Here is a 19,160-nt window from a genome sequence, read left to right as displayed (position 1 = left end):
GATTAAGGCAAATCTGAATAGACATGTAATTGATTTGGTTATAAAGTTTTTGTTTTAAGCCATTATGCATTCGCCGTCTGCTGTCAATACCATGAATGAAAAATGTCAAAATTTGATGTTAAATTATTTGAATTTAATGATCCAATTGATTAAAAGTATTTTGAATTAACCTAGATTTTTGGTTATGCTAGTTTAAATAATAATAATAAATCTAAGTAATTTGTTAAATGAGGTTTGCAAAGTTTTTTATAAATTTGCTGACTTTCAAGGAACTATTTGGTTTGAAATGAAAAAATAAATAAGTAAATGTTTATTCTTTGATGCAGGTCATGATAAAGTTTATATCGAGATATATATCCACCTAACTCTTGGTATTTTTTTGTATTTTTTAAATTTCTTAATCCTAAGTTATAATGATCTAGAGAAATTTACAGTAGTTAAACACGGAAAAAGATTTAATCTCAATAAATGAAATTGCATGTTTCAGGATATATTTATATACAAGGATTGAATCTTCCTTTTTGCTAGAATTACACTTTTACTAATAATAAATTGCTTAAATTTAAAAAGGACTGTTTCACTTTTACATTTTGAAAGATCTATAAGATGAGAAACACATGGATTTTGGAAAGTGTCATCTTGCTAATCTGGAAAGTTTGGTGATTTTTTTTGGATGTATATGTTCTTTTCTCTTTTAATGGTAATGCCTGCATATCTTAAGCTGATTTGGATATGACTTATAGATTGAGTTTGATTTTCATTAGGTTGATAGTTTTTTGGGGGTAGTTAGAGCCCTGAGGGCGGATAGAAGGGGTGCTGATCCCGAAATCCCGGACTTGAAAAAATGAAATCCTGAGGTCCCGAATTTAAATAAAGTAAATCCCGACATCCCGAAATCTGAAAAAAAAGGGTTCTCCGATCACGAAAGTGTTAATCCCGAAATCCTGAGCTTAAAAAGACTTGACCCTGGAGTCCCGATAAAGGTCCTATCCCCCCTCAGCCCTTGATCCTACAAAATTTTATGAAAATTGTATTTTCTTACAGTTACTTTATTTGGTCTTTGTTGGATAATTGTCTAATTGGTAATCATACCTCATTTTCTAATTTTTAAATCCATAAACAGAACTACAAACTTTCAGTAAATAGAAATAACTGAAAAAACATTTCATTTACATAAGACAAAACATTGTGCTCAAATCAAAACATTTTTGTTTTAAAAAAATGACAGGTTGAGAGAGACGTGGTGTAGTGGTTGGTGCATTGGACTACTTACACAAAGGTTCCTGGTTCCATTACGGTTCCAGGAACTGAATTTTCTGCTCTCCATGGACACCATTTGCAAGTATGGTCTTGAGGAAACGGTGATAGTCTGTCGGAAGGGGATGATAAATGACTAAGAGAGAGCCATATCACTTGCACTTAAAGGCACCCTTGTAGATTTCAAAAAAGAGAAAGCTAATGCCGCTACAAGGCAGCACTCGCACTCACAACGTGGAAAAGGATTAATATAAGTTGTAATAACTTTTTTCCCAATCCACTGTAAATAAATATGTTTGAATTAAACTGAACTAATAACAAGTTATGAATTCAATATAAATTCAAGAATAAATTAAAATCACAAAGTTCCAAGTGACAATGTTAATATGGTATGATCATGTCGGTACAAAAGTGCAAACTACTGATTGGACCATGGGCACTGATAGTCTGCTAACTGTTCTGACCCAGTTATAGAATACAAACATGTGGGTGCTGGATAATCACGTTTCACTTAAAAAACTTTGGTGAACCGTGGATGTTTTCTGCTGACATAGATTAATCAGTGATTATTCAATGTTGCTGATATTGACCAATCAGTGATTATTCAGTGATTAATCAATGTTGATGACATATTTTCTGGAATAACTTATGTCTTTTACAAGAACTACAGTGATTTTTTCATTAAATAGGTCAAGAAACATGGGACTCTTTTTTTACTTAAACTCTTATGACAAGTTATGATAAAATGACCAGGACTTAAAAAAGAGTAACTTTTTCCATATTTTTTTTCATATTTTCTCTTGTGATATGGAAATACATGTAATAGTAATGTTCTTTGAATTGGAACTACTGCCACTTATGTAAACAGAAAAAAATACCAGCATATGAGGAAAAACTGAGCACAAAAAATAAAAATACTTTTAAAATTGATTGAAATATTTCCACCTACAAATCATCTTGTGACAAACGCACCTCCTTAGAACTAGACCAGCTTCATATATTTAAAAAAAATTAACTATGACCTGTGTATTATTTGATTTAAAAGTTATACAAAGAATATCACACATGTACTATCTATCACTTGTAAAAAAATAGTTCACAGTTTATCTATTTTAAAATTTCCCTCTTTTTTTCTAATCACATTTGCATAGTCTGTGAAATTCTTCAGGTTCTTTGGTAAGGAATAGGTAAATTATTGAACCTATCTTGCTTGTAGATTTAAGGAATTGATAACTTTGACTAACTGTGACCTTATTAAGATGATAAAACAAGAAATATTTGCCATATTTTGGTGATTAAAAAAATATTAGGAATTTTAATAGGCTAGATTAACATAGAGCACAAAGTTCAACCTAAAGAAATTTTGTCAAAGTGTAGAACATTTTTTTTTTGTCTTTTCTAAATAGTTTTTTTTAAGTGGTTTATGCTATTATTATTCTTTTTACATGTGGGAGTTAAACAGACATGGTTTTGTTCTCCTGCATTTAGCTAAAGAGCTGAATAAAAAAATAAACAAATATCACTGATTACTTGAATATGTAACTTCAACATCCAATTTTCAAAAAAGGGAAATTTTGTTTCACTTTTGATTTTTGGAATAAATTTAGGTCCAAAGCTTACCTAATCCTTTTGAAATCTTTCACTTTTTCATTCTCCTACTCTCAGCTTATAGTTTCATAAATTTGAAAAATGATTTTCTACAAAATCTTTTAAATTAAATTTCATTTCATTTATCAAAGTTTGATTAAGACTTGTTTTGTGGGATGGGATTTTAGTTAGTAAATATGAGGTCCTTTACTAAGACACTCCATTTCCGTAGGAGGGTTATTACAAACTTTCTTATAAATACCACCACAAAAGCGAGATAAGTAAATCCATAAGTGATATCATTTCCCTCCTGATAAAATTGAATAAAAATTAGTATTGATTGTAATGTTTAAATGTGTATTGGGTTATGGGTGACCTGGTTTCACCTGGGACAATTTAATATAAATATTTATCTTTGTGAAGTAAATCCCGTTGTTATTGAGTCCTTTTGAACATCTACCTGCATTTCAAACGGTAGAAGAAAAATTTTGATCCCATGCCAGAAAGTAGATTCTATGGTTGAATTGTTTGTATATTGTTACGGGTACGATCTAAGTGATTATACCCAATCACGTGACCCGACAGATCTATAGACGCCAATAAACTATACCTGAGCAAAAGTAGTAAAGAAGACGACGGCCATGCACCACGATTAAATATTAGCTGGCTGGACAAAAATCATGACAATGGACTGCTTGGTACAGCAACCAATTTGGACAGGGGCCTACCATCATGGTGGCCTAGCCTTTCATCATCTCCATCATTTTTCTCCATATTATTTTCCAAGGAAAAGAAATCTACCATGTTCATTTTATTCTGGTAAGCCATTTTGTCTTTTTACCGTTATGGAAAAAGTTCTGCTTAACTGAACATATAAGTTTTAAGAATATTTGACATATGTAATCTGTTATTTTTTAATTATTACCTATTGTTACTAAGTTTGTATGAGTTTATTAAAATGATTTTTAGTAAGGAATAATATTTATTTATACCATGGGAATAGGACTTTCCGTTTTATATGTTTGTACATGAATTAGATATCTTTTGAAGAAGTTTGTTTAGAGTTTGAAAAGTTTTTTCAGGCGTTATTTAATTATCTGTATTGGTAACGATTAATAATTTTCAAATTTTTCAGAACTTTAGAATTATTTTAACATAACACTGTGGATTCTTTTACTTTATGAGTATCAATTTTCATGGATTTAGGAAAATTGTATTTTTAAGGATATTTGATTAGGTTTTACATATAAGTTTACTATGGATTCATTATTATTCACTGGATACTAATTTAAGTTGATTTTGTTGATATAGAAGAACCACAAATTCAAATATTCAATGAATTATAAATTTCCTACAGAAATATATAACTTTGACAAAACTATCAAATCAAAGTCTCCATGAAAATAAAATTCTTCAACCCATGAATCTTAGTACCATAATTATGATTATACCCAAGAAAAAGAAAATGAATAAATCCACATAAAATAGGCAATATCTGTTTGATTAATGGTATTACATCCACGATTCAATACAAACAAATCCACAGTAAGACCATTTCAATACTGTGGATTCATTAATATTGTTGGATACAATTTTTTGTGAATTTCATTGATACAGGGGAAAAAAGAATTTAAAAGTTCAACAAATTACAAATTTTGTCAAAAAAATGTATGCAGACTTTGTTTTAACTACAAAATTAGATATTAACGAAAATTCAAGTTTAGCTCATTTCACGAAAATTCAAATATACAAATATAAATGAATCCACAGTAATGATTCAGTAGCATTTATGAATCTCAAGTGACTTAGAATTCATTGTTTCCATCTAAATTTTTTATTTGAAGCTGCAGTTGTTTTCCCTTTAAGGTCAAACTAATTACATAATATTATAATATTTTTAAAGAAGTAGGGTGAAAATTAGAAGATATATTTTCTCTAGATATTCAAAGTTTAGGAATCAATATTTGTTGGATACAGGGAAACCATTTATTCATATGATCAAAGACAAAGATGTAGAATTTTCTAAAGAAATGTTTGCACACCTTGGCAAAATCATAGAATAAAATTTCCACAAACATGCAGTTTTCCACAATTCACAAATTTTGTACCCACTAAAAATAAATATTAACAAAATAGCTGGAAATCTCAATTATCTAGCTGAATAGAACAATGATTGCTGTTCTTATCTTGAAACTTGTTACAAGATCTTCAATGATGACAATCTTCACACCTAACCACAAGATCATGTGGTCCTCCTCATCAAGTTATAGATACCTACTAGATATTTTGTGAAGGTACCTTTTGGGTAGTAATCAACATATTAAATGAAAAAAAATCTTCTGTAAATAAAATGCAAAAGCCAACAACTCAAAAACACAAATTTAAATGGTTGTCACAGAAGGGAGATGTTTAGCTAGCTATAAAACCAGGTTTTCTGTTTAAGAGAATGAAGTACTGGCAAGACAGGAATGTAACAGTTTCCTTTTGTTTGAGGTGTTTGAGCTTTTGATTTTGCCATTTGATTAGGGACTTTCTGTTTTTGAGTTTTCCTCAGAATTCAGTTTTTTGGTTATTTTACTTTTTCCTATATGTCAAGCTCTGAATTTACCTGAGTTTTAAAAAAGTTTTGAATAAATTTAACAAAGACTATTTATTTTAAATTGCAATAATATTGACTTTGTGGAAAAGCAAACGCCTTGACAACTATTTTGTAAAAGACTTGTTTTTTGAAGATACATAATTAACGATTTAATTGCCAGGTAGGTTGCAGTTAACATTTTATGTCTCAAAAATGAGTTTTTTTAAGTGCATTTTTAATTGTTAGATCAATAGTATAATGGACATTAGTCACAACAAATGTCTTTGATCAGTTCTGTATTCTAAATTGACTTTTTAAACTAATCGACCTTTAAGAATTCAGAAATTCAAATCGTTTTTATTTTTAGAAAAAAAATAACATTACAGTGAAGTAGGTCACTGTGATCTTGTTTCTTAGTGTGAAATGAAAATTTTTGATAATTGTGGTTTGCATTATTTACTGTGGGTTCATTTATTTTTGGTGGGTACCAATTTTCGTGGATTGATGAAAACTTGCATTTTTGTGGATATTTATGGTTTCATGGTTTTTCTTTGCAAATTAAGTGCATTAAATCCTAAACAAATTTTAGAATTCTTTGGATATTTAAACTTGTGGTTCCTGAGTAACCATGAAATTCACAAAAATTGATATCCAACGAATAATAATGAATTCACAGTATTAATATTTGGTTTCTCACCTTGGAGGAACACGAAAGTACCTTTCAACTAAGAGTGTTTTGTTAATGTACAAATCACTCTACATGTATATGATATGATCATTCTTGAGATGACAGTTGATGAGTGGCTCAGCTTGATTGTTGTTTTATTGGGTGTTGTTGTTGATAATTTATAACTTTGATACGTCAGTTTTTCCGATATCTCCATTGCGATTGCAGACTATCTATTGGAACTTTGATCCCTTATTATATTCAGTCTTGTTATGTCAAGTTTTCTGTTTTCTGCTGATGGTTGTTGACACTTCTCTCTTATGTAGTGCATATTCAGATACTGGTAGATTTTCATTTCCTGTCCCAGTATTTGAATTTTGCTTAAAAAATCTCATAAAATTATATCTTTTATTCAGTTTTCATAAAAAAGTATGTTTTTTTCAAACTGGTAGTATTACAGCTTGTGGAAGATAGACTATGATATACTTTTACAAAACACCTCTGACATTCAAACTGACGAAGACAAAGTTTTTCTTTCGGAAATACTTAGGAAAACCATGACTGTTTTGACAAAAGAACTACGAAGTTTAAAACAACCAAACATCATATAGATATATATTTATAATATATTTGCTTGTTCTTTCCTATAGATTTATGTATACCAAAATATAAGTCACAACATTATAAGTATAAGAAAAAAATTGTTGCCTACTGGACTAAAGTAGAGCAAATTTTTAACTCTATAAAACACTTTTTTTTCTTTTCATTTGAAATTGATATTGTTGGAATTTCACAGGTCATAATTCCATAACACTTTCTGTGTTCCAAACAATAGTCAGCACATTGTTGAAAATTATACTTATGAATTAATTGAAGTTTGTTTTCCGGTGTCATATTTTTTCCACCTGTCAAATTTAATTTATGTCCACATGGCATATTAGTTTCAAATTTTTTTAGGAAGGGTCTTTGATAAGAAAACATGACCTGACCAGTGCATTATGATATATTTACCAGTACATACCAGTTTATTCAATACAGTACTGCGGAATTATATTGTAGTCCCATATTATTGAGAAACTGAAGTCCAATATTTCAGTAGTCTTACATGGGTTTTCCCCTCTGACTTCTGTAATTCTCAAGTGCATGTTCCAGCTAACTTCCAGGGTGGAATGCAGGCCAATATCTAATTTGAAGTCAACGCCTTAATATTAAATGTCTAAACATTTGGATTATACAATCATCCTGCCAGAAAATCTTTGTCTGATCTTGAATTTGGTTGACATCAAACTTGTACGTGAATATGCTCTAAAGTAGGTCAGTTTTCATGAAGTAGTAGGTCACTATTACCTACTTGATATCCATTGAAAAAATTTAAAAGGTAACAGGAATTACTAGAAATATTGCGGCATAGGCCACACCTGCCACCAAACCCTAACTTCTTCTTTTTCTTCTTCTTCCTAATATTGGAGTCGAATACTTCCCGGAAGAAAACATAAATAATTTTAAGAAAGGACAAATGCAGGGTTCTATTTATATAAATTTGTGTGTAAAAATGTACTATAAAGTTTGCAATTGTTAACTCTGCCAAGAGATGGGTTATAAATATAAGCAGCGCTGACTTGTTTACCGTTATTGGTTTCAATTTATGCATTTCATATTCAGGCATTGTTGGAAAAAATTGGTTAACATAAACATTTATTTGAATTTTAAACTACTCAGATTTGATTTGACATCTAAAATATGTTGGGAAATACTCATTCGTGATTAGCGTATATGCAAATTACTTATTGATATTTGAAAGAAGATTTACAGTTACGTTTATTTCAGTCTGTCATTTAATATACTGCAAAATTGCTTATATATTATTGCGGGTAAAAAAGTTTAGATGGATTTTTCTGAACTGGGATGACCACACATTTTAATTCTAAAAAATAAATCGATATTTTATCGATGAATTTACTAGAAAAAACATAAAATTGAAATCTTTAAAAGTCACAATCAGTTGCTATAGATTTTTTTATCACTGAAGGTCAGAAGAAAGACATTAATTGTCTTCTGCTGTCTTCATAGCACCATGCCATGCCATATCGTTTATTAGTTGGAATAAGAAATCCATGAGGTGTACAACTTGATTGAAATGTTGTCCATTTTAAAATTAAAAGGTAGTAATGGTGAAAAATCAAACATTTTGTGACTTCGGTGACCTTCTGCTGTTGTCAGTTCTATTCTATGGTTGTTTTGTTGTCTCTTTCCCCATTTCCATTCTCAATTTTATTCATTATTTTTCCTGAACTTGGCTAATATGAAGCACAGTTTTCTAGAAATAGTTTGACATATATAGAATCAGTCATATATAGAATCGTTTTGATTTTAACATTAATCAATATCTTTACAAACTTAAATTTCACTATATGGGGCTCAAGTATGATTCCAATATTAAGTCATAAGGTCAAGTTTAAAAATTACCTCTGGTCACCAGGTTAATGCAAATAAACATTTGAATAATATAGTTTTGAACAGTTTTAAAGGTCTCAGGTCCATTTTATTGATATGTAAGGTCGCAAGGTTGCCTGCTAAACAAAAAAGGTTGCAGTTTGGAATTGACTATGTTGGGGGTACCTATACTTCTTTATTGGGTCCATACTCCAAAGCCTTATATTTTATGTATAAAAAATTAGTCATGGTAACCTAGATCTTTTAAAGGATGGTAGCTTAAGATAAGTATACATTCCATCATTTTACCAAAAATTATGTTTTGTGGAACAGTGACAATTAACACAAGTAATAAAATACATGTGTTATACAAAAGAAAATATAAGGGGTATTTATCCATGACACAAGATCTTTACATGCACAGCAAACAAACACAGAAAGCAATGACAATAGGAATAGCTCTTATTGCTTTTCTTTATCCCAAAACCACAGTGAGGTTTTACACACACAGCAAAAAGTCTCCTTCCTACAAGTTTAAGACAGCAATTAAGAACTGAATTCAGCTAAATTTTCTCATGAACTGACTATTATGCAAAAATGAGAATATTACGACATAAATGGGAATATCACGCCACAAAAGTGAATATCGATCATGCCACTTAAGTGAATATCACTCCACAAATGTGAATTGAAGAACAAAGTAATACAAATGTATATATAAAAAAAATCTGGCAAAGACATAAAACATCTACTGTCATAATTTAGTCTGAAAATCACACTGAAGGGTGCAAGAACAATACAAATATTAAGACAACCACGGGGCACATCAAGATGTATGTTAGATAACTTGGCAGGAAATAAAGTTTGTACAGGGCAAATAATTCGGGTAGACTTTGTAAGTTGTCATCTAATTGAAATTATTAAAACTCTAAATTTATTATTCAAGATTTTATTGTTCAAGTATAAGGTGGTTGTCAAAATATCTTTGGTAAATAGATGCTTTAACAACAATAGTTTTATAAAAGGACTTAGAATATCTTTAAAATTTTGCATTATGTTAGACGTAATATCGTAACACATTGTTGTATCGTAAAAAGTCAGTTGATATGTCTTACGAATAATTTGAAGTTAAAGGGAATGTTTCAATAACTTTTTGTCAAAGGTCTTGTCTGCGTCAATTTTGTAAGTTAAGATTTGTGTCAGATTTTTCTTAAAATCCAAATAATTAATAATTGTTAGCAATATTTTATCAGATTTAAGGGTAATGACAGTAATTTTGAAGTATAATTCATAAAATTCATATTTCGTTTACTAAAAAGGAAACACTGCATCGATTAAAACTTGGATTAATTTTGTTTTAATATGCCCCCGCCACTAATTGGCGGAGCATATAGTGTTACTCATATCCGTCCTTCTTTCCATTGGTCCTTCTGAAATCAAATTGTTGTCTGGACTTATTTTGTGAAAGGAGAGGTGACACAATTTTTTATTTTTTTTTGTCTGAATCAATAAATATTCCTCTTAAAACATGTTTTGTACTATTTTGTTGGTCCAAATCTGATGAATTGGCAGTTTTTAGGTCAAAGAATCCAGTGCTCGCTAGCAGATATTGTTGTTCTTAACATTATTATTGCTGAATAAGCAAACATTTTTATGTTCTTTTCATTTTGCAATCAATAAAAATAAATTTTCGTTTTTACATCAACCATTCTTGGTATTTACGTAAGGTTTGCCACTGGACTTAACACTTCCAGACTCATTATTCTCTGTCTAAATTTAAACCTATGGGTACATTAACCTACTTTCTAAACGGTTGCATAAGCTCAAATGACCTAGTTTCCTGCCTATGCTTTTAACTAACCTAATTTCAAGGTTACACATGCATGAGCTTAATTGACCTAATTTTTTGGTTCTTTTTTTTGTTGAGTAAATTACATAATTCGATTTATATTTCAACCATAAATCATATAAATAACAAACAAACATTTTATTTTAATCCCCGATCGAATAGTAAAATCTAAAATTAGTTTTAAAACTACGAACAGACAATGATTATGTCACGTCTGCAAATTATTCAGTTAATATATAGAAGTAACTTTTCATGTTCGGAAAACTGCGCATACAAATTAATACTATTAAAACTTGAAAATTTCTAACCATTTTATTTACTCAATAGGAAATCACATTTCGTTTATCAGTTGATCTTAAAATCGACTAATTTGAATGACGTGAGGGAAGTCCCGTTAATTTGTTGTGGTAACAGCATCTTAACAAACACAATTGAAATCACGGAGGTGTTTTATTTAATGGATTCTGTCATTGTCAAACAATATCTAAACTGATGTTGATGAAAAACGACTTCCAGTCAAGAAAAGAGCTTTTAAGGCTATCTATTCAATTGGTATAAACTAATATGAAACCTTCTTTTTTGTAAATTTATAACAGCAATTAGTTTGTATTCAAAGGAGTCATAGTTAGATATAATGTAATAGCATTTATAATTATTTACGTAATAGGTAAATGATATAGTGCTGAATGATTCAGAGGCAAATATAATAAAAAGGATAAATATCATGGTACACGCCATCTTCGCTAGCCAAGTGTTACGATCCACTACCGCTCTCTTCTACCGTGAAGAAAGCGGTAGTGGTTCGTAACCCTTGGCTAGAGAAGATGGTTACACACATTGTAAAACTTTTGTTCTAAATTTTTAATCCCCAATCAATAAAAATATAAATTTTGAAAACTAAACTGCAGAAATGAGTGATCAAGATGATACTTTTGAAACTTTTATATTTATGTTCAATTCTAACAACATATGACACTGCAAATTCGTAAGATCTTTGGTTTGTACATATCTTTAAAAACTAAGAGTGAAATGGAAAAAGATTCCAGTTGTAAGAACTTTGTTGACATAATAATCCTTAATAATTTGCAACAACAGACATTTGTTTAATAAAAAGAACTTTAAATTGATATCAAATAACTGCAAACATCTGCATTTATAATATCAATTTCGTTGTTTTAAAACCCGTTGACAATTTGGTGTTTATTTTTATTCCGGTGAATAATAATCTGCCGAGCTCTGTGACCAGTTCCTTAGGTATTTATATTCAAAAGAATTAAGATAATCTGTATTTATTACCTTAAACAGTCCTCAATTTAAGTTTTGAAGTGTGCTCCAAATCTGATTACGAGGGATGATAAAAATATTTTAAACCAACACAATGACTGTATTATGTTTTTATTGTGTTACATGCTCAACTTGCAGACTTATGTCAAAGTAACCTACTTAGATAAAATTTTTACAAAAATGTACTTTGAATTCAATCACAATTTATTATCTGCCCCTTGTTTTATTATTTCCACAATTATTGATGTCAAATTAATTTTAACAATGAATATTACATATGTAAAGTTATTAAATGATGAGATTGTGGTATAATTATTTGAATAATTTATATTTTTGATTAACAAACAAATAGCACCTAAAGGAATTTGCAGTGATGTACAAGGGACATAACTCTTAAATTGTCATGAGAGACATTACAAGGGACATAATTCAATCCAATTGAATTCATTTAACTAACTTTATGGTTTTAACAGGCACATATAACTGTTGCAGGGTTAACCAGTTTACGAAACTTAATAATTATTTAGAACTATAAATATAGAACTATAAATGCAATGTCATAAGTTACCATGAACAACAGATTGTTTATTATATCGTCGATTACAACTTCATTATTAAGAAATGAAAAACAATTTCTAATATTCATTGCTTAATATTGGAAATTATATACTTAAAACTGTGTTAAAAAGGCGTGTTTATAGCAATTTTGAAGCTTGGTTAAATAGGCAGAAAATTTAAACAGCTTTATGGTTCAAACTATTAATTATTAATTCAGCAGTACATAAGTGGTAACTTGTTACAAGTACAATTATAAGTTCACAAGTACACCTGAGTGATGGTCAAGGTCAGGTTTATATATAGTTTAATAAGGTATTAGGTTTTGAAGTGCAAATAGATTTGACACTGTTAAACTTTCCCAATCACTATGAATGAATGCATGTGTACAAGTTTTCTTGACTTGTTTATATAAGTCTGATAATAAAGGACTTTTACAGGTGAAAAAAGTAGGAATTGGGTTCACAGCAAATTGCTGAATTTAAGAAAATACGTATTTGGACTGTAGTAAATTGCTTACTAAAGATTGAGGTCAACCAGTGAGACTAACAACTTTTTGGGAAACCCTCCACCCTACAAAAAATGTAATTGAAATGTGACTGTCAAAGTTTGTTAATATATTTTTTAGACAGTCACACTTCTGATTACTTAATTTTATGACCCTCACCAGTTTTGTGTCCCTTTGTCGTGTTATATGCAAGGAGGGGCATCATCTGTGTCCCATCAACACATTCCTATTTTATTTCTTCAGATTTTGATTTGCTAAATTAGAGAGAAAATAAGGTTGTTATTGTATAGAAGTAATTGATAATTCATATACTATAAATGGATAAAGTTTCGTGCACAAACAGGTCTATTTATAACCTCACCAAATGGGGAACTCCTACATTTTAAATTGGTTTCATGCAATTTGATGCATCAAAACTTAATTTAAAAAAAGCATTTAGTCATTAAATAAATACTTTTATTTAATCGAACAGGAAAAATATATTTAAAAAGAAATTTGAAGAACAGGATAGAGTTCGTTAATTAATAAAATCTTTTGAAATAACTCCTCATGTCCGTTAATTTAAATGTACCCTAACTTTAAAATATAATAAAATTCAATAAATTCAATATTATGATGAAATAAAATTCTCTATCAATTATTAAATCTGTAATAATATTACACAATATGTCAGTGTTACCTGCCAGGTAAAATACAGGTAACCCTGACAGATATTAATGGGGCTCACCTGCTGCGGAATTCCCAAAATTAAACATTTGTTTCAATTGTTCATTGTATAAAGCTTATTCGTACCCAGATAATGTAATAGTACTCAGCGATCTGACAGCTTTATCTGGGGCCGTCTTAAAAGGTCGCACCTCTCTTTATCAGAAATATCCCCTTAATGTTCCGTACAAATATGGCTTGAGAGACCAGGGTTTATCTGTGACGTGTGTAATCGATATTTTTGTCTTGTCATGTATTGTTCTGGCAAAAGACTGGTCAGGTTGTCTTTTCCAGGCTACCTGAAATAGAATATGTAGTGATTGTAGTCCATTAATTAATAACTTGGAATTACAAAACCGCTTAAATCTGTACTATTGAAAAATCAATATCTTTTTACCCAGGCAAGGTTAGCTAGAATTATCTTCAATGAAACAAAATGACCTTACAGAAGGAACTAATTGAAAGGAATTTGTTAAGATTAAAGCAGGAACACCAAGTTGAAATATACCATTGAAATCAAAATTTTTATTGAATTCATTCATAAGTATGAATGAGCTTTTATTATCTGCAGTTCTTAAACTGATTGGAAATTCAGAAATGTCTGCTCTCAATTATTATTGTTGACCAACAATTTAAATAAATTATTCAATTTCAGAAAATGCTGCTTACAAATAGTGCTATCAATATTTCAATGCTATACTTCTACTTCTGTGTAACCTATTGGTTGCAAATTTTGAAATATAAAATTAACTCATCATAGATACCAGGACTAAATTTTGTAAATATGCCAGACGCAGGTTTCGTCTACAAAAAGACTCATCAGTGACGCTCGAATCCAAAAAAGTAAAAATTATTGCAAAGTTCTAAATTTACAATAAATGTCCACAAATTTTGGACATCAGATACTCAATCAAGCTTTCTCTTACTAAAGATTGCAAAAAAAAAAACAACCTCCCACTATAATGTACCAGTTTGACTTCATGTTATGATCTGTAATTTCAATGGTATTTTTCATTACATTGTAAGTCTAGCACTTGCACTAATATTCCAAAGTTTGGAATGTTAGTAATCAAAGATATTTGTTTCATTTCATTTCCGGTAAAAGTTTAATTGTAATGAACCCTTTAAAGTTTCGGACAGTTATAAAAATAGAAATAAGATTAAGTTTCCATGTTACAGTTTATAAAAATAATTGCCTTGTTTAAATGCATTTGTTTAAATGCAATTGTTTGAATTGGTCCAATATTGATTTTCAGAAGTACTTCTAATTGCATGTTTCGTATCGTGACCAAACTCTTTTGGTGGGCTCATATAGACTCCCAATGTAATGTTACCATCTGTTGTTGTTACCGCCCAACTTCTTATATTTCGATTCAACTTAATGACTTTAACCTACTGCCCCAAGGTTAAGGAGGCGTTGAGTTTTAAAAGTTAATAATTTTATTTGCCCATATTTAACATTTGCTGTCCATAAGATACAGTCTATGTAAACAAAACTTTTGTATACTAGAGAAACTATGCAGAGTATTCTATATAAACATTGACCAATAAATATACCTGTAAAAGTACATTAAAATGGGTCAGCCAGGGGTAGCTGTTTGGTCTTAGACACTATTGATTTATAGATATTTGTTAGGAACTAATTTCACTGAATTTGAAATTAAATTTTATATGGACTTGGGTGCAAAATATTGCCATACAAAGAAAACATTTTTTTTTTGATGGTTTTTGAATATCAAAGTTCCTTTTTGGAATCCTTTTTTTTACAAAGCTTTCCCTTACAAATGTATACCACATAATTTAATAGGGAATTACATGAACTATAAGTATGTTGCTATTCAAAGTTTTCTTTTTTGAAGTTTGTGTTGAAAGAATGACATAACCAAAGAAAGAAATTACATCAACCCCCCAAAATGTATTACATTTTACAACCAAAATTTAGATGTGGTATGGTTGCCAATAAGACAACTATCCACCAAAGTTCAAATGAAGTTTCTAAAGAACTATTCCTATATCGTTTTGTTTATATAGATTAGACCGTTGGTGTTCCCATTTGAATGGTTTTACACTAGTAATTTTGGGGCCCTTTATAGCTTGTTGTTTGGTGTGAGCCAAGGCTCCGTGTTGAAGGCCGTACTTTAACCTATAATGGTTTACTTTTTAAATTGTTATTTGGATGGAGAGTTGTCTCATTGGCACTCATACCACATCTTCCTATATCTATCTCTGAGTATTGCTTTGTACAAAGATGCATAAATAATATGAATCTGGAAAGGATTGAAAGGGAGGGTCTGGGTCCTGTATGATTTTAATCTACCTTAATCTGCTGAAATCCTAAACTAAATCTCGAACTCACGCTAGCTGACATCACTAGTTTCAATAATCATGTAGTTTGAAGAAATTTTTATAGAAATTTCAGTTAATATAGATATCGATTGATTTACCAAATTAGAGTTTTTACCCAAATATATTGGACCATTTTCATTGAAATTTGTTGGTGTGAGCTGGACATGACATCCTATGACTTTGGACACATATTCTGGTTTTAATATATCTTGAATTTTAATACATGACATTATATCTATTATTGCGCCGACATATTTGTTATTTAGAACTTGTTTTCTTTCTATTGCAGGTTCTTGTGGTCTGTCTAGTAGCTTAGATGACGAAGTGGGTTTCCCCGCTGATATTAAATTAGAATCGACCAACGACTGCATGCCAGATGAAGACAAAGACTTCAAAGTCTGCGTAGTTTGTGGAGAAAAAGCTAGTGGTTTTTACTTCGGGGCCTTAGTATGCTTGCCCTGCAAAGTAAGTTTTATAGGAAAAATTATGATTAGTGAATGGAAATATGAATTTGTTACATTGTAGATGTGATAAAACTCTTAAAAAATAAATTGCCGCAAACTTATGCTTCGACAGATTTGTTAATATATTCTCTTCATTCCACAAAAATAAAAAGGGAAGGAAGAAGAATTTCTTATTAACTATTTTTCACTTAAAAACTGAAAGAAATAAAATGAAAAGTTCCTAAAATCTATTTGTTTCACAGGAATAATTTGGATTTCCCCCCTAACAATATTTTACAAAACGAAGTGTACCATCTAAACAGACATGACCAATTTTTAAGCTAAATAAGTGTGCTTGAACTGAAAACTAAGAATAAAAACTGTGCATGCTGACTGAGAAGTTTGAATTTCAACTTTTTTTTGTATTTCATGTCACTATCTGCTCAAATAAAATTAATTATTGATGAGAAAACCAACTGACGAACATTATCCGAAAGATCTCAAGCGGCTTTTGAAGTTCTTATTTCTCTATTTACTCGACTTCAACAGCAAACAAATATTTACATGAAGGCTAATGTCGATATTGAAATTTGACTTTTTAAAAGTTTTTGATGAAAGGAAAATTTTTGTTATTTCATCATGCATGTGCAGTTATGCTTCTTTCCTATCTCTCTCTAGTATTTATAGAATTATGAGTTTAAGAATTTAATTCCAAAATACACATACTGCACATGCATTGGGAAATTCTAACAAAAACTTGAAAAAAGTTTATTGAAAAAGCTTAAAAATAAACTAGACAACCCTCACAATTAATAAAACCCCATGTCTTTTGAATTTTGTAAAGGTTTAAATCTTAGAAACTAAATAAAAGTGTTTGGGTTTAGGTTTTGTCGTCATCAAGGCGATCACTAGGTTAACAACAGAGCGTAATGACTTCTCCACGGCAATATCACAATACTAACTTATCATACACAGCTTAACTATGCAAACCATACATTCACATATTAAATGTATCCCTGAACGTATGTAACATATCTAAAATTGATTACAAATTATTGAAAACATCCGAGACGATTTTATATCAGGGTTCACATTCCAGAGTATAAGTGTTATTTACTTAGATTGACCATGTTCAAGTTTATTCATTATTAAACTGGAGTATGTTTTGATTTTAAAAAGAAATAAAAAATTGCAGACTTGGTTGTTTAAACTTAAATTTTATACATATCATTAAAGATTTGTTGTTGTTGGCTTTATGTCCAGTGACAAATACTTCATGCATGTTACAGACAACTGATCAACAAAGAGGGGTCTGATGGAGGGGTCTCATCATTAATCAGGAGTTGATTTTTTCGTCAATCATGACTCACAGAAAATAAATTTCCATTATCACAGATCACGAAATATAAAAAAAAAAAATCTGTAGAAAAATGGATCATGATAGCCAAAATGCATCCATCACGAAGAACGAAAATAACCCATCAGGCCCCTCAATAAAGGAAACATCCATTATTACTGCTATAATCTTTTTATCCAGGTTATTGTCAAAGAGTTTTATGAAAGCAATAGTTTGTTAAACCTTTGAAAACCCAGGCTCAGTTGATGAAATTGCTAAAATAATTCATTTCTTTTTAAAAAAAATTGAAACCATGTACTACCATGTAAATTTGATTCTTAATAGAGGGTGGTAAAAGGTTATTTTCGTGCAACATGTTTTGCCATTTTCATTTCACGTACAGCCGTGAAAAAGGTTCATTATTCACTGTGTTTCTTGAAATCTGTAAAAAGCTCAACATCGAGCAAGAAATTTTTAATTGTTTGTTCATTGTGGCAATTTTATTTCGCATTCTGCCATGCAGAAACCCCCCCTTTACGCCCCTCTTAATAGTTCTTCATCATATTTTGGGGCCACCTTGAAATCAAAGATGTCCACCATTTTAATAGAACACTTCAACAGTAAGAGAAATAGTCCCAATAAACTTAGTTAATTATGGTTTTAATCTCACGATTCTAGATAGACCCATTCTTGTTTTTTAAATCAATTTTTTTTTTCATGTCTCTGATCCTTATTCCTCAATAAAGATCAAAATATGTCAATATTTTTTTGAACCAAAAAATCAGTGAAAAAATAATGTACCCCCCTTTACTCTCCCCTTTTGCTTTACAGTAACTATAACAAGAGGTGATAATATGTCATGAGCCAAGTGGGTGTTTTGTAAGACAAGTTTTTCCCTTGAGAGTGGGTATAAATATAGAATGATTGTATAATGAACAAAACCAATATTAATCCTCGATAAATTCATGCTTGAAAATTATTATTCATATTAATTGTAAAACATACATTGTGAATCACCTAAGTATATCCATTTAAAATTTGTCCTTGGTCTAAGACAAGTTCTGTCGCGTCTCCAAATCAATATAACATTTCATACTAGTTAACTATTGCGTTTTAAAATTGAATATTTTTCTATAAAAGACGACTTGAATACGTTGATTAGTATTGGAGCAAACATATACATACAAAAGGTGGAAGAATCTCCATACCACTATAGCTAAGGTTTTAAATTCTAATGGAAAATACTGACAGCTCGCTCAATAACTTTAATATATATCAAATATTAAACTTGGTTAGAGATAAAAGGTCGTGTAATTTAAGAATAAATTATAATTAAAGCAGATAAATAACCTTGCATTGAATGTTTAATTGAAAGTTGGATTTACCGTAGATTTTCTCTGGCGATAGACTTGTCCATAACACTCCTATTGGTATTTTAGTACACAAAATGTTTTGGGGAAATTGCGGTCTTTTATCTTTAGACAGTAAACCATGATAGACATTGAGAAGATGTTCAACAGATATTCAAAACCCCTCTTTCTATATTTTTCTTGATAAATTAATGTTTTAATTGGTGGCAGACCATTTGATTTGATTTTCTATGTTTTTAGTG

At 30.1% G+C, this 19,160-nt stretch overlaps 1 protein-coding gene across 2 annotated transcripts in view; it reads left to right on the top strand.

Moving 5' to 3' along the window:
- The window catches only part of LOC134710702 (uncharacterized), a 39,007-nt gene that overhangs the window by 6,836 nt on the left and 13,011 nt on the right, over positions 1–19,160 (top strand). Inside the window, exons 1-2 of one of the 2 annotated variants that reach the window (XM_063571094.1) lie at positions 3,379–3,663; positions 16,059–16,234. In XM_063571094.1, the coding sequence (XP_063427164.1) occupies positions 3,525–3,663; positions 16,059–16,234 (315 nt within the window). In that variant the 5' untranslated portion in view covers positions 3,379–3,524. Of the gene's footprint in view, positions 1–3,378; positions 3,664–16,058; positions 16,235–19,160 lie in introns of those variants that run through there. The other variant, XM_063571093.1, reaches the window with a different exon arrangement.

Source organism: Mytilus trossulus, chromosome 3, assembly GCF_036588685.1.
Source record: "Mytilus trossulus isolate FHL-02 chromosome 3, PNRI_Mtr1.1.1.hap1, whole genome shotgun sequence".
Taxonomy (NCBI): Eukaryota; Metazoa; Mollusca; class Bivalvia; order Mytilida; family Mytilidae; genus Mytilus; species Mytilus trossulus.
This window is presented reverse-complemented; position numbering and strand designations above follow the sequence as displayed.